At 45.2% G+C, this 13,873-nt stretch overlaps 7 protein-coding genes across 7 annotated transcripts; 4 read left to right on the top strand and 3 right to left on the bottom strand.

Moving 5' to 3' along the window:
* Positions 1-220: 220 nt before the first annotated feature.
* On the top strand, positions 221-765 carry LOC128298866 (uncharacterized). Its single transcript, XM_053034669.1, has 3 exons — positions 221-372; positions 438-568; positions 641-765. Exons 1-3 carry the CDS (start codon positions 221-223, stop codon positions 763-765), a joined length of 408 nt encoding a protein of 135 aa, XP_052890629.1.
* Positions 766-1,302: 537 nt separating this feature from the next.
* Positions 1,303-2,470, top strand: LOC128298456 (uncharacterized). The gene is made up of 3 exons (XM_053034206.1): positions 1,303-1,628; positions 1,703-1,803; positions 1,872-2,470. The coding sequence occupies exons 1-3, from the start codon at positions 1,303-1,305 to the stop codon at positions 1,991-1,993; spliced, it is 549 nt and encodes a 182-aa protein (XP_052890166.1). The 3' UTR covers positions 1,994-2,470.
* A 552-nt stretch (positions 2,471-3,022) lies between these two features.
* LOC128298494 (signal transducer and activator of transcription C-like) lies at positions 3,023-3,744 on the bottom strand. The gene is made up of 2 exons (XM_053034244.1): positions 3,656-3,744; positions 3,023-3,587 (listed from the first exon to the last, which is right to left on the bottom strand). The coding sequence occupies exons 1-2, from the start codon at positions 3,727-3,729 to the stop codon at positions 3,035-3,037; spliced, it is 627 nt and encodes a 208-aa protein (XP_052890204.1). The 5' UTR covers positions 3,730-3,744; the 3' UTR covers positions 3,023-3,034.
* Positions 3,745-4,382: 638 nt separating this feature from the next.
* Positions 4,383-6,207, bottom strand: LOC128307484 (uncharacterized; the record flags this gene model as incomplete). The annotated part of the gene is made up of 3 exons (XM_053045384.1): positions 4,383-5,109; positions 5,179-5,376; positions 6,167-6,207. Coding segments are annotated over 3 exons (966 nt in total), but the record flags the coding sequence as incomplete, so codon positions are not given.
* Positions 6,208-9,121: 2,914 nt separating this feature from the next.
* LOC128298868 (uncharacterized) lies at positions 9,122-10,198 on the top strand. Its single transcript, XM_053034670.1, has 3 exons — positions 9,122-9,294; positions 9,369-9,508; positions 10,068-10,198. Exons 1-3 carry the CDS (start codon positions 9,122-9,124, stop codon positions 10,196-10,198), a joined length of 444 nt encoding a protein of 147 aa, XP_052890630.1.
* A 540-nt stretch (positions 10,199-10,738) lies between these two features.
* LOC128298687 (endocuticle structural glycoprotein SgAbd-5-like) lies at positions 10,739-11,219 on the top strand. The gene is made up of 2 exons (XM_053034458.1): positions 10,739-10,878; positions 10,964-11,219. Exons 1-2 carry the CDS (start codon positions 10,739-10,741, stop codon positions 11,217-11,219), a joined length of 396 nt encoding a protein of 131 aa, XP_052890418.1.
* Positions 11,220-13,038: 1,819 nt separating this feature from the next.
* LOC128298098 (larval cuticle protein 65Ag1-like) lies at positions 13,039-13,607 on the bottom strand. Its single transcript, XM_053033833.1, has 2 exons — positions 13,438-13,607; positions 13,039-13,279 (listed from the first exon to the last, which is right to left on the bottom strand). The coding sequence occupies exons 1-2, from the start codon at positions 13,605-13,607 to the stop codon at positions 13,039-13,041; spliced, it is 411 nt and encodes a 136-aa protein (XP_052889793.1).
* Between the last annotated feature and the right edge of the window lie 266 nt (positions 13,608-13,873).

Genomic DNA, 13,873 nt, shown 5'->3' with positions numbered 1-13,873 from the left:
AGCTCATGGACGAGTTTGGCATTCGAACGTCTGTTTCTTGAAATTCCTATCAAACCTAGCCTGTGGTCAACATCTCTTGAAGATCCCCCTCTCTCAAGATGTTGCCATCCACTTGAAGCAGTGTTTATAAAACACTTCAACCGATCAAGCCATCCCATCACTCGGAATCAGGCTGTGTTCGTAGTTAAATCAGCGCCGACTTCTGCAGCAAAAAAAAACCATGAAGCAGCAACATCGAACAGCAGCAGGCGTTGGTTTTCTTTTCTGCCTCACGTTCGCCCTGACCGTGGGTGCACCCCAGCAGGCTGGTACGATCGTGAAAGACGATCCCGATGACATACGTACGATTGTGACGGATCTTCTCGCGAGCGGGTAAGTTTGTGCAAACGAATCACCAAAAATCCTTGGTGAATACTAACTTCCGCGGTCACTTCCAGCATAAGCATCTATTTGGACGAGCATCAAATCCGTTTCATGAAAGGCGACACGGAGAACGTGCTGGTGGAGAACTTTCTTTTCGCCACCGACGATGGGCATCTGTTCACGCTTAGCTCCGAGAAAGTGTTTGGTAAGTTTGGGTGGTGCAGCCTTTTTGTGCGGCATGTTAGCTCATTCCTTTAAATATTCCTCCGTTTCACAGACAAAAACTACAAACCAAAGGTGGTCTCCTACTTCGATCCCAGCGAAGATGATGCGCAGAAAATTCTTCTGTCACTGCTGGGCGGAGGACGCATTAAGAGTTTAACGGTTAAAAAAGCCCGATGACGCAACGCGCGTTACGTTTGAAGCTCTATCTCTCTATCTCCCATATCTTTAAGCCTGTTGGAAGGAAACCATGATAAAGTATTATAATAAATTCACCAAACCACACACACATGAGGCCTTTTCCACCATCCATGTTGCGTTGTTCTATGGACGTAAGAAAAAAAACCAGTTTCAGATCGCTTTTTTGCATAGCCTTGTCTCCAGCCACAGAAGAAACATAACAACATCTTGTAGGGGTTAAGCATTTGAGTAGGAGAATTTTATATTAAGCAATAATCATTATCATGACCAGCCCAGCTAGATGCGATATGATAACGCTGATGCGATGCCGGAACTGACGGGATTGATAAATTCCCAATACGAACGAACACGATCACATACGATCGCAACACGCGATGTAATAGTCGTCGTAGGATTAGGTTCAAGTTCAACCCCTTTACATTCCACCGTAACTAAGCAACAGTGCGCCGACAATTCAGCTGCTTTAAATATCACTTCACGCCGTGGCTGATCAATCAGTACCACGGTTCGGTCGTGATGTATCGTTGGCAGATATTAGCGCTACTGCTGTTGTCTATCGGCAGTGTCATTAGTATGACGCTGGGCAGTGTGTTTCAGGTGTTTTCTGTACCCTTGGAAACGGTGGACGTCGGTGGTTACTGTGATCGATTAGAGAACCAGCTGGAGGAGTCCAATACTTCGATCATTGTGCTACAAATTGGACGCCCGAGTAAAGCATACGAAGTGATATCAGGAAGCAGAAATGTAACCAAGGCCTCTAACAGTGAGTTCCTGGACCATGATGACGATACCGGGGAGGATTCCAAAGCAAAGGATCTTATTGTGAAGCAAATTCACGACAGGTAGTGTGTGTGTGAGTGCGTGACGAACTCGTCCACTGGAGCAACCTAACCACTGACTATTAACTCCCTCATAGTGTTATCGCCGTAAAAAGACATCGCATCGTGGAGTACATAACCCTTCTCACGGCGGACGGTGAATATCTGTTGACCCTTGAACGAACCGGTGACTTCGAAGGTAACGCTGCGGGCTGAAAGTTATCGTCCTTATTTTCTTACTCGTTTTGCTTTGCTCTGCCCGCACAGAACCGATTATTCTCGAACCAAAGTTTGGTGGACTTAGTGCGAAGGAGAAGCTTCTACTTTCGCTCGTCGGCGGTGGTAGCGGTGGCCGTATTAAGAGTTTGGAGCGGGTAAAAAAATCCTAGCCCTCTTCACGTGCGCATCAAAGATGGTTGGCATCAGAGCGTCCGCGTCCCAATCGCACCACCGGCACCTGCTCCGCACCCGAAGCTATCGGTGTATCCGGAACCCAGGTCTAATCTTCATCTAATCCCGTCCGACCAAACACCCCCACCGAAAGACAAACAAATCCAATTATAATTTATTACAAGAAGCGATAACATATAGCCGGTACACTTGCCCGAGATGGTGCGTGGGGCAAGAAGAAGGCTTAAATCGTCACATCGGGACTGGGGATGGGCTCTACTCAATCTAACCCCAGCGTTCACCACCCATTCAGCGTCGGTTAACTGCGAATAAATATTAGCCTCTCGCTGAACCAACCTCACCTGCACACGCAGGTCCGAAGCGTACCAAAAAGTCTCAACATTGAACCGAAAGTATTGCTTGCCCAGGCTTTTTAACCTTTATCATTCACGGCCGAGCGTCTCCAACGCCTCCCACTACCATCCATCTCTAATCACATTCGACCCGAGTGTGAAGAATCACCAACCCATTCCTCATTCAATATCAACCACACAGGTTGGTCCGTTGTTGGGAACTTCTTGCCCTGGAAGGAAACTCTGGAAGCAAGCCGTTCCTCAGCGTGGGCCGGATACTCCGGAAGCGTCTGAGTCTTCGAAGCAAACTTAATTGAATGAAATTAATAATAATAAATTTATTCGTGACTAAACTAACTTGACCGTACTTTAAATTTATCATCCGGTGAGCAGGAAATCTCGACCGAAGAACCTTTTGCCACCGCTGAAGGTTTTTGGGGGAGGGGAGGTTGTGAGGTTGGAGGTCGTTGTACGATAAGAGCAAAGCGTCGTCAACATGACGTTGAGCAGCTTTCCGTTGAGCTTAAGTGATATAAGGAAAAAGGGGAAATAAAGCGCTACAGCAGGGGTCTGTTCACAATCACTCCGCATGTGTTTTATTTTGACATCCATGGTAAAACTCTGGCTAAGGGAGTGAGCGTCTCATTAAAGACAAAGCGAAAGTTATGTCCTCAGTTTTTTTTTTGGCTATCCCACTAGTGAAAGCAATGCAGCCTGTTTCGGATTAATTCGATTGCCTCCGCCAATTCCGAGACAGGGTTGTTCCGTTGCATTACCACCATCGTCGGTACTATTGGTTTCGCCAGTCGATGTGTCTACATATTGGCACGGATTTTCATCGACTTCGGAAGGTTCTGGATCGCCACTAATACGCGTACCTAACCCTTCACTGCTGCTGGCGGGAGCTTTGGGATGCTCGACATTTGGATGCTGTTGTGACGTTGCTCCCATAAATGAATTATGCTGCGGATGCTGTTGTTGCGGCGGATGCTGTTGTTGCTGCGGATACTGTTGTTGCGGCGGATGCTGCGGCTGCTGTGGTTGTTGATATTGTTGTTGCAGTTGTGGTTGTTGTTGTTGTTGAAGATATGGTTGTTGTTGCTGCTGTTGTGGTTGTTGCTGCTGTGGTTGTTGCTGCTGCGGTTGGCCAAAGTTAAACGGGAACCCCGTTGGCACACCTAAAGCAAATCCTCCTATTGGAGTTTGTGCTCCAACACCACCTGCGAAGAAGAACTGCGGTCTACCGATACGCAAAGTGGAAAGTTAGAAAACAATAGGCGAATTTTTCTATGCTCAAACACTAAACACCTTGCCGAGGCTGAGTCGAGATTCGTTGCTACCATAAAACACACAGCAAGTGCCATCAACCGTACGGTCGCCATGGTGAACCGTTCGCGATCGTAATGCAACTGAGCCCGGTCGCCGGCTGGAGATCTTTTTAAGCTCCAATGTTTGCAAAAAAAAGCTCAATAAAAATCCCAACCGATTCATGGGTTGTTCCTCCCGCTTAATGTCGCTAAGAGCTTTGGTAACATTTGGTATGATTAATATACAGGTTTTTGTGCCTTTTTTTGACTAATTCTCATATTTTGTAAATAAAAAAAAATAATTCTAAATTACAAATTTTGAATACATTTTATAAAATAGTACTCCCAAAGCGATTACGTACATCATCATCATCTTAATTAAACATCTATTCCTACCTTCAACGCACCTACATTTACATCCTCACCTGTAAGCTTAACGTTTGCGGTTTTTTCTTTTTGTTACGCTTTGTTTCGCGCATCGACAACACCTCACCGTCGTGTGTGAGAGCGTATAAGATGTTTTCCGGTTTCGGAACCGGTTCCTCTAAACGTTCCTCTTCAGCAGGCGATTCGTGCGAGTCGAAATAAATTGATTGTTATCAATGAACACGGCGCAGTAGCAAAAGAACATCAAAACTATCAGAAACATAGCTTTACCATAGTTTATTAACAAAAACAGCCCACATTTCTTCATCCCATGTTCGTTGGTAGCGACAGACGTTGGCTGCCTAGCCCACGAGGGATAGCAACAGTTTACTATCGATTCGATTCCCAAGACCACTTTCCTCCTCTGGCGGTTCCGTTGTACCTTCCTCCGGTGGATGTTCTGTAATGTCTTCCGAACCTCCCCCAGTTTCCCCAGTGTGGACGCTCGTTGGGATCGTTGTGGTGTAATACGGAGCTGGCCGTACAGTGCTAAGCATTGTAAAGCGATCATCACCACTGGGTGGTAAATAAAAATCATTCACATGTGGACGAACCGTCGTGGTAGTTGTGGTACTGGTTGTGGTGGGAATGGTTACTGCCGGAAGCTGGCTGGGACTCTGGTAAGGTCGTTGCCACTGGTTGAATTGATTTATCTGCTGCAGTGTAGGGAATATAAGCCCGAGTGGATTCGCACGCACAGGTCCTTCCTGATTTGGACGTTTCGTCACGTCCTGCCCGAATGAAGACGCCCCCTCACTGTACGCTGACCAGCCGCCCTTCCTATCCGCGCTGATTATCTTCACCGGGGTGTATTGGGGTGCGTCATCGGTGCGCTGCTGTACATTCAGCTCGGAAACCGTCGGTACTGCCTCCGCTGGACGATTTTCCATTGCAACACAATTAAACAACCGCTGCAAACCTGAAGCCCGTATCGTTGCACCACAAGACAGACCACCCATTCTGGTCGCCGGAGGTAGCGCCGTCGTTCGCTGTGCCAGGTGCAACTTTACCACTGGTTCCAGTTGTGATCTGCAATAGACAAACACGGGGGCACGCTCAAAACCAGCCCTTATAGGCGTATTCCTTCCCATCACCTACCGCACAGCAACCACCGTTCGGAGTATACCGTCCACGGTAGCCGCATGATCGGCACCTGCAACCAGCGATCCGTACAAAACGACCAACCAGCAACTGGTGGCTGCGAGTGGCTTCCTCAACTTCACGTTCATGACTACAGCGGAAGCTACGGCAGAAGCGCCAATGAACCGATCCAATCCGTCCGGTTGCAAAACATTTTGATCACCAACACGATCACCACCGTGCTAGACCCAAACACAACAACACGGCAAGAGAAGAAAAAAAACAGGACAACAATCTCCAAAAACTGTCTCGTACTGCTAAAAACGCACGTCTGAACTGAAATTCCCCGTCTATTTGATCGCGTCAAAGCTCGCCACAAGCAATAGCGTGAAGAAAATCAAAAGCCTCATCTCTCAAAAGCATCAGAAATGAAGATCGATCGAGAGCATGATCGCCCAGCATCTAACAACAACCTGCTCAGGGTTCCCCCTTCTGAAGAGGACTCGTGAGCTGTTGTTAAGTGTGTGTGTTTGTATGCTATTTTTTCTCACTCATTTAACAATCATCACGCGCTCATCATCGACATGCCCTTACGCTACCCATTAACTGCCCCATGCTAAGCTTCAATTCACATCTTACTACCCTGCGTCCGGTACAGCATCACTTGAACCAACGTGACCTTCACCAACAAAAAAAGCTGATGAAGGATTCCGGTTTCTGGTCTGCATCTAGTCTCTCTCCCCCTCCGGAAAGCGCAGCTCTTCAATGGAACAGCCACACAACATAACAACATCATCCATTTACGCTAAGATCAAATCTGGACTACAACGGGCCCATCACTAGCGCCCAATGCCCTAGGTCAAACGTTGCTGACCACCGGGACCATTGAAAAGTCTCACGGCAAACGATTAGCAGTTTGCAGGGTCTTAATTGGCTCGATGTAGATGTAATGATGATGCTGTAGTTCAATTTCACCCAAAACAAAACGGGATGCTGTCGACGGCACGCGCACAGTGTCAAGATCAAATCTGTAACACAGTCACCGAGTCAACCTCACGGGCCAACACACCCATAAACCCCGGTAGACAGACTGACGGGACTGGTTGCATTTGTCGGGTTGACCAGTGCCAAGCGTCGGACTCCACCACTCCACACCACCGAACGGAAGCGTCCCGCTTTCGACTGTCCCGCACCGGTTCTACCGGTTATCGGACAGGGATGGTACGGGGCAACTGGTTTTGCGGGTCCGCCAAATCCACCGATGCATACGGTTCTATGCTTATGCGGTGCGATTATTTATTCAGAATAAACAAAAAAGGGAGACAGCGACAGCAAACGTTCGGTTTCCGAAAGCCCAACTGTAAAAAACTGGTAGGATCACTTTTGATCCCCTACCAAATACGTCCCGTTGATGAATGTAGAACTAAGGTGTATTTCGGGGTTTTTTAATGTAGGAAATAACGTGACGTTCCAAACGCATTTCTATGCTGATGCGTATCGGTTCATTCATGCTGTGTTGCTAAAATTCGCAGAAAAAGGTTTAAAAATCAGAGATAGCTTATTGGGGCAAGCCACCGAAAGAGGTCTGCAGTAGAATTGGATCACAAGAACCACAAGAACCTGTTCAGTTCGATCAGTTGTTTTACGTGAACGAACTTTTTTCGTGCAGTTCACAAATAGTCTTCAGGTTGAACTATCTGTTTAGACTATCCAGCCAAGGGTAAATAAAGTTACAGAAAGCCTGAAATGGCAGGGGTATACCTATTGAGGTTTTTAAGCCGATAAAGTAGAATGTAACGAGCTGTGAAGCAGACTGAATGACTCACATTGAACGGCTTGTAACCCAGGTTGAACTGCTGCGTAACGCATTTTGAACGAAATGTAACGTAGGTGACGTGACGGCTGGAGCGAACTATCCGTCGAATATAAGAACATTTTGTGAGAGTCCTGGAACTATATGAACGAGATGAAGTATGAGAACGACATTTTGGGAGCAACAAAAGAACGAAAGATCTGTACCGTTCGTTCAGTTCCTCACAAAGAACGAAACCGGTTCGCTCATGAGTTAGCTAATCCGAAAATGCCTTCATGGTTCGTAAAAGTTCCTAGCCATCTTTAGGACGTCCTTCATATTGGTATTCTAGTTTGCTATGGAGCAACCATTTGTAGGACCCTTTATGATGTAACATGATGAAATCACCTTTGAAAACGAGCCGAATATCAGTAAGCTGATTAGGAAGAGCTGCTCCCACATATCATCTTGCTATGACACTTCTGCTTTCTCACATACGCGAACGCCGTTAGACGAACGTTCTATGGTCGGTGAACTTTCCAAACTTCCCGCCATCTCTGGAACGACTAACGAACAGCGGCGTCCCTGTATACGCTGTTGAATATTTATATTCCCTGCCGAACAATTGGACGCTTCATTTCGGCAGGCGTATCGAGCGTACGGTTTGGAATTCGCGGCGCGTACCCACTTAGAATGACTGATGAAACATCTCGTCTGTGGGAGCGATCGCATCGAGGGGGTCCGAAATGATCGGCTCTTGGAGCATAGAGCAAACTCCTAAAGCGCGCGTAAAGCGTTAAGCTTTAGCAGACCGCTGACATACTTTTGCCGTTCTGGTTGCTGTAGCTTTCGTAGCTGTTACTTAGAACTATAGCTACCGGGAAACGAGCACCTGCAGCGGTTCTTGTCACAAACGCCAGATGTACGAAAACGAAAGTAAATCTGAAATGCTCGAACAAAAATGACTAACAAAAACCACTCCAAGATAAACATCAGCAGTGCTTGAAACGTTTGTTCCAGCTGCAAGGTAGATCGGAGGTGTGTATATTGACGTAATATTTGACAACACTTTAAATTCTACTGTAGCGGTAGGTGTTAATTGAGCGGCTTCAGAAAAAACGAGCAAAATTTTTAGAAAAACCACACCGATGGACTGATTCGGTTTCGTAACGGAGCACGATCGCAACGTTTTGGAGTCCCTTGCGAATCGCTATAAATGCTGCTCCATGTGGGGAATTTTCTTCATATCGGTAGAGCTATCTTCAAACTGGTTTTGGCATCAATAACAATTAAACGCATTGACGTAAATCTGCTTTCTTTAATCCCGAGTTTTCGGGAACTATTCTCGCACTGCTCAAGTAGCGCTCCCCCTTCAGCTGGATGGTACTTCAAGGTTTGCGTCTTCAGTGCGTGGCACATATGGTCGAAACACGATGCAAACTTCGAACCTCGCTGAACCGTACAGTGGGACATTATTACTTCCTCATTTAGCTAAATGTTTTACTCACAAAACAAATTAGCACAAATTTACCAGCCCACTCCATCAAAAAAGGCAAGCTGCCTAACCTTCAGCACTATAATAATTCTACCGATCCTTGTAAACATCCATTACCAATTGAACTGCATCCACGCCGAAACCCACCCATTGGGTGGCTACGCTCACCTTGATCTTCAAGCAGAACAAAAAGTAGATGACGATCAAAGATACAATTTAATAAAAAAAAATTGTGTGATCAATTCTAACCGCAAATATGCGCGTCTTTTAATTTAATGCAACACATCGCATTGACTCCATTCAGCAGAGATCGCCTTCCGCCTATCTGAGAAGAAGATGTAATAGTTCCGCGGCACTTGGCCCACAAAAAAATGCACCCCTAGGCGGATTGTGGAAAGAACGCTTAGCGCTACAGCGGGGACAAACAACAAAAAATCTCTTTTGACGTAAAAAAAACTCATCATAAGGAACGCGAAGTAGAAGAAGCTCAAACTCGAACAGGTTGTCGTACCACGGCGATGTCCCGTCACGTGGCGAATCGATTCCCAAACCCGATTACCATTCGCATGCTCGGTTTTTGGGGGGTTCTGCCCATTTTCGGCGATGAAGAATATAAAATTCGTACCACCGCTACCTACCGTACTCATTGGTTCGGTGACATTAGAACGGTTAACATGAAGCTCCACGGTGGCAAGTGTGTCGATACCGGTGCGGTGATTGGTCTCGTGCTGGTTGGTGTTTTACTGGCCCAGCTAGAACCGTGCAGCGCGTTCTATACCGTGAAACAGGTCGTGACGGAGCGTATCTCCAACCAGACGGAGTTTGTGAACAACGTGCTAAGTGATGAGTGAGTGATCGTGAGCGAAGCCGGCTGCCGGACCAATGTGCTGACAGGATGGTTTCTTTTGCTTTTTCCCTCAGATTGCCACTGAAGATTGTGGAGTTTTCGCAGTACGTGTACGACTGGGATCGTGATACGCTGAAAGTGAATGGAAAGTGGGTGCTCAACTCACCGAACGACGATTATCTGTACTTTGTGGAATATACCGAAAAAATTGACAGTAAGTACACCATTGGACCACCATTGAAGCTGTGATAATGTTAGATGAAAGATCGTTACATTGAAGATCATTTAATTTGCTGGAATGATTTACTAATTTTTTGATGGATTATATAGTTGCTGTTGTGTTTATTTGTGAAAATGTTAATAGTTTCACTCGCTCTTCCATTATTTTTCGGTTTTATAACATCAATAACTCCCATTTCTGAATGTTCAACATAATCTAGAAATTTATTTGCTACACAAATATTCGATGGATTGAAATATTTCAAACTTTCTAACGCCTCCCTCAAGCATATGAACGATTTCAATTTAAGCCTATGAAAAATTTCAACCTCAGTGAAAAGTATATGAAATGTTTCACAATTTCGAAATGTTCAGCGGATTGCATACCCCAAGGAGCGTTTTTATCGTTTTCATGTAGAATTTAAATCAAGAACTTTGTATTTTATTTTAAACATGTTGCAGCGGGTTGAAATTGTTTACTATCAAAAAACAAACAAAAACACGCAACAAATAATCAATTTTTCTTTATTATTACTTCTCAATTTTGCTTTCAGAAACGACGGGCTTCAAGGAGATTCTGGAAAATTTACATTCGAAGCAGCTTATCACCGACATTAAACGTGTTGAGCGAGTGAAACCACAAGCTTTCCACTTTGAAAAGACTTTTTACTTTGGCAAAAAATAATTTATAAACAAATCATCCCACCATTCCCGTGACAAGACATTGCCGGCCATGTTGTCCTATGATTTGAATAATAAATGAAAACACACATTTTCTATACAAAACCAAACATTATTTGTGTTGAACTGTTGACGTTTTGCAAACTTTTTCCCGAAAAATAAAAATAAACATGTGTCCTTCGCTTGGTTTGGCTTATTTTGGGCATGCTTTAGATGCAATCTCATAATCCCTTTTTAGACAGATGACAAGTTTTGCAAATGCAAATGCAATCCGTCTGCAGCGCCGTGAGTGTAGCATACGGACGCATTTGTCAACAGTTCTGATTAATAGCTGTTCATTACCACCGAATGGATGCTCGTACAGCACACATTCGATCCGTCGATCTCTAATCTCCATTGAAGGGGGAGCAACCAAAACTGCCATCTTCAAAGCACAGGGTGTGTATCGGATGAGGCCAGAAATTTCTACTATAAAAGTTCCCCGTGCTAACGTCCAAGTTGTCAGTATTTGGCGAAAGATTCGCAAGAGCAAACGCCCACCAAAATGCAGCTGCACGTGGCGGTTTCTATTGCAGTAACAGTGTTGATTGTCACCACCGCGGGTGCTCCTGTTGATCCCGTAGCCACGCCGTACATCGTGCAGTACGAGAACAACAATGCGCAGAACGAAGGATACAACTTTGAGTAAGTTGAACCGTCGGCCAGCAGCAAAAGCATCTACGGCAGTGGTGAAAACGTGATTCATCCTTTCTGCTTTCCCCGTGCGTAGATTCGAATTGAGTGACGAGCAGCGTCGTAAGGAGGAAGGTACGATTCGGTACAGCAAGGACGATGAAGGCAAAGACGTGCAGTTTGTTGCCGTCCAAGGACGCTACTCGTACGTCGGTGACGATGGTCGTACCTACTGGGTGGAGTATGTCGCCGACGAGAATGGATATCGCGCCCGGATGGGCACCGGCGACTATGATACCGATCGTAAGCTAGACTTCTCCAGCAGCGATCGCAAGAATCGCCCCATCGCTTAGCGCAGCTTCACCGCCGATCCGACGCATTGATTAATGGATGGAAATTTGCGCCATCAGCAAAAAAACAAAAAAAACAAAAAACAAAAAGTAGCCAAACGAAAAGGAAGAATAAAATGTTTCTTTGTGAAATTTTTAAATCATTAATTTTGCGCATCGGCATTGATCATCGCTCATGCTTATCGTTGTGTGTCGGTGGGAACGGTGTCCAGTATGACGACGGTTTACATATGCAAAAATGCCGGATGGCACTTCCTGGTGTTGGGTAGAAACTATCCTCAAAAGTAGGCATTTAAATATTTTATGACATTATTATCGTAATGACCGAACGATAGTACTATAGGCTGACAATACGGAAAAGTTATTAACATATGCATTAGAAAAATGCAAATGCTGCATTAAAGAAGGCAACAAAGTTAACAAATCCCCTGTGTTAGTTCTAGTGTTGTGTCCCTAGTTTTAAACACTAGAACTACCGGTCCCGTCATTTGGACTGGAACACTTTATATTAATTATATTATTTTTTTTTAAGTGAAACAATTCTTACGTTATTGATCAATGACCTTTGCATATCTGTAGAAAGAATGTAAAAAAATCCAGCCCTTTGAAATTGTTTACAAAGTGACCTTTAACAACAAACGCTTAAAAAGCTTGATAGTCGTAATATTAAGTAATTTAAATGTTGTAATTTATTATATTAAGCATTCAGAAAAAAAGCTTCAAAGCCTTACACTATACGCTATACGCTAACCGGATAGAACTTTAGCTAACACCGCCCAAAACAAAATATGATAACCTTTGAATAAGCTTTTCCCTGGCCTTGGTTATCAACGGTCGCTCCATTTTGACCTCGAAACTCTACTTCTTTTTGCCGTAACGATCTACATGAGCCCCTGCCATATCTGACTTACTAGAATTATTTTATCACGTAGCTACGGGAAATTACTACGGAGAGATTTTGTACCGACCCTGTCGTGTAAAAACCGGCGCCACTACCAAATACAGGTCCTGGGCCGCCCCTCGGAAATATTTAAGAAACTAAAACGGCCAACATTAACCTACGACGTGTTATTTTTGTAATTTTTTTGTGATATTTTTTTTTTAGGAATACTCATTCATATAGAAAGTATAATCGTGAATAAAGAGTTTCAGGTAATGAAACCTTTCACCAGAAATTCGTGAATGCTCAGAGGTTCATAGATCCTCAAAGGCATAACTCTCAATGATGAATGAATCCTTTCAAATAATTGAAACCTCCATTAATCCAAATAATCCATTCATGTATGTTCAGGGCCTCTCATTCAATTCAAATATTCATTCATGTTCAAGAAATTATATAAGATATGTAAAACAATAATTAAAAATAAATTTTATTTTCTTAAAGCGAAATGAATAAAACTAAGATCATAAGTGAGAATGAATGATTTCATCATGAAATGATGATGATAAATGATAATGATAATGATGATCATCATGAAATTTTCTCTTCGTTTCCTTGCACGTTGTTAAATAATAAACACAGCAGCTACATTTTCCTACACTTCGTTTATTTGAGCTTCCTTAACATTTTTCCTAAGGAACACACAACGCATCGTATTTACATCGACTATCGCTTAAGCCTAGAAATAGAATGCCACTGACTTTGCATGCGCACTGGCATGCGGAATGTGTTTCTTGTGTGCGCAGGTAAGTGTTTGTGTGAGTATGTGCCTGTGTCTGTGTCCCTGCAGACATCCTGCTTGCTGAGGGTGCATTTCTGATGGCAGTTCAGCCCCGTCCTCGCTGAACGTGTCCCTCAAAATGTCCTCCATGTGACACCTTTCTAAGCGCTCGTTACGGGCGTTTCCTGGCCCGGTTGGATTCCACCCGTTGGGCCGGTGCCGACCTTCGGATGGTAACCGTTCTCATCGGCGGTATAGTTCACCCAGTACGTCTGGCCATCGGGGCCAACGAACGAGTACGAACCCTGCACGAACAACGCCTTCACGTCCTTGCCCTCCGCATCCTTCACGTCCCGGTAGGTGCCAACTTCCGATCGGATCTGTCCATCGCTCAGCTCGTAACTGTACAGAACGGCAGAGGAAGGGAGAGAAAAGATGCATCCTTATTATCACCGTTCCTGGTTTGGCGCGCACACAGCCGACCCACGCAACACTTGCTCAACCGACGCAATGATGATGAGTGCCGTGCCGCGACACCGTCATAGTCACACACCACTTACTTGAACCTGTACCCATCTGGTCCATTGTTTTCGCTGTAATATTTCAACGTTTCCACATTGTTTGACCCACCGGCGCCTGCGCTGGCCTGCTGGGGGGCCGGTGCCGACAACACAACGCGTCCTGCCAGCAGGACACAGCACACACTAGCGAACACCACGAACTGCTTCATCGTCACTGTACGTATCTGGTGAAATAGCACTCACAGCACAAAATCCTCTTTCCTACAGTGCGCCACGTTCGATCTCGGTTCCTTTGCGAATGATGCTCCAGCGTAACCGACGCGTCGTTTATATACAATCCCACCCGCTAAACCCACACCCGGCCACGACGTCACAAGACCGAACTCCAGCAACAAACGGGTGCGCTTGGGCGCTGGAACGGGCGGGGAATGGGCAGTTTGGTGAAGATTCTGTGCGGTTTCGTCTTCGGCTTCGC

This window comes from Anopheles moucheti, chromosome 2 (genome assembly GCF_943734755.1).
Source record: "Anopheles moucheti chromosome 2, idAnoMoucSN_F20_07, whole genome shotgun sequence".
NCBI classification, from domain to species: domain Eukaryota; kingdom Metazoa; phylum Arthropoda; class Insecta; order Diptera; family Culicidae; genus Anopheles; species Anopheles moucheti.
This window is presented reverse-complemented; position numbering and strand designations above follow the sequence as displayed.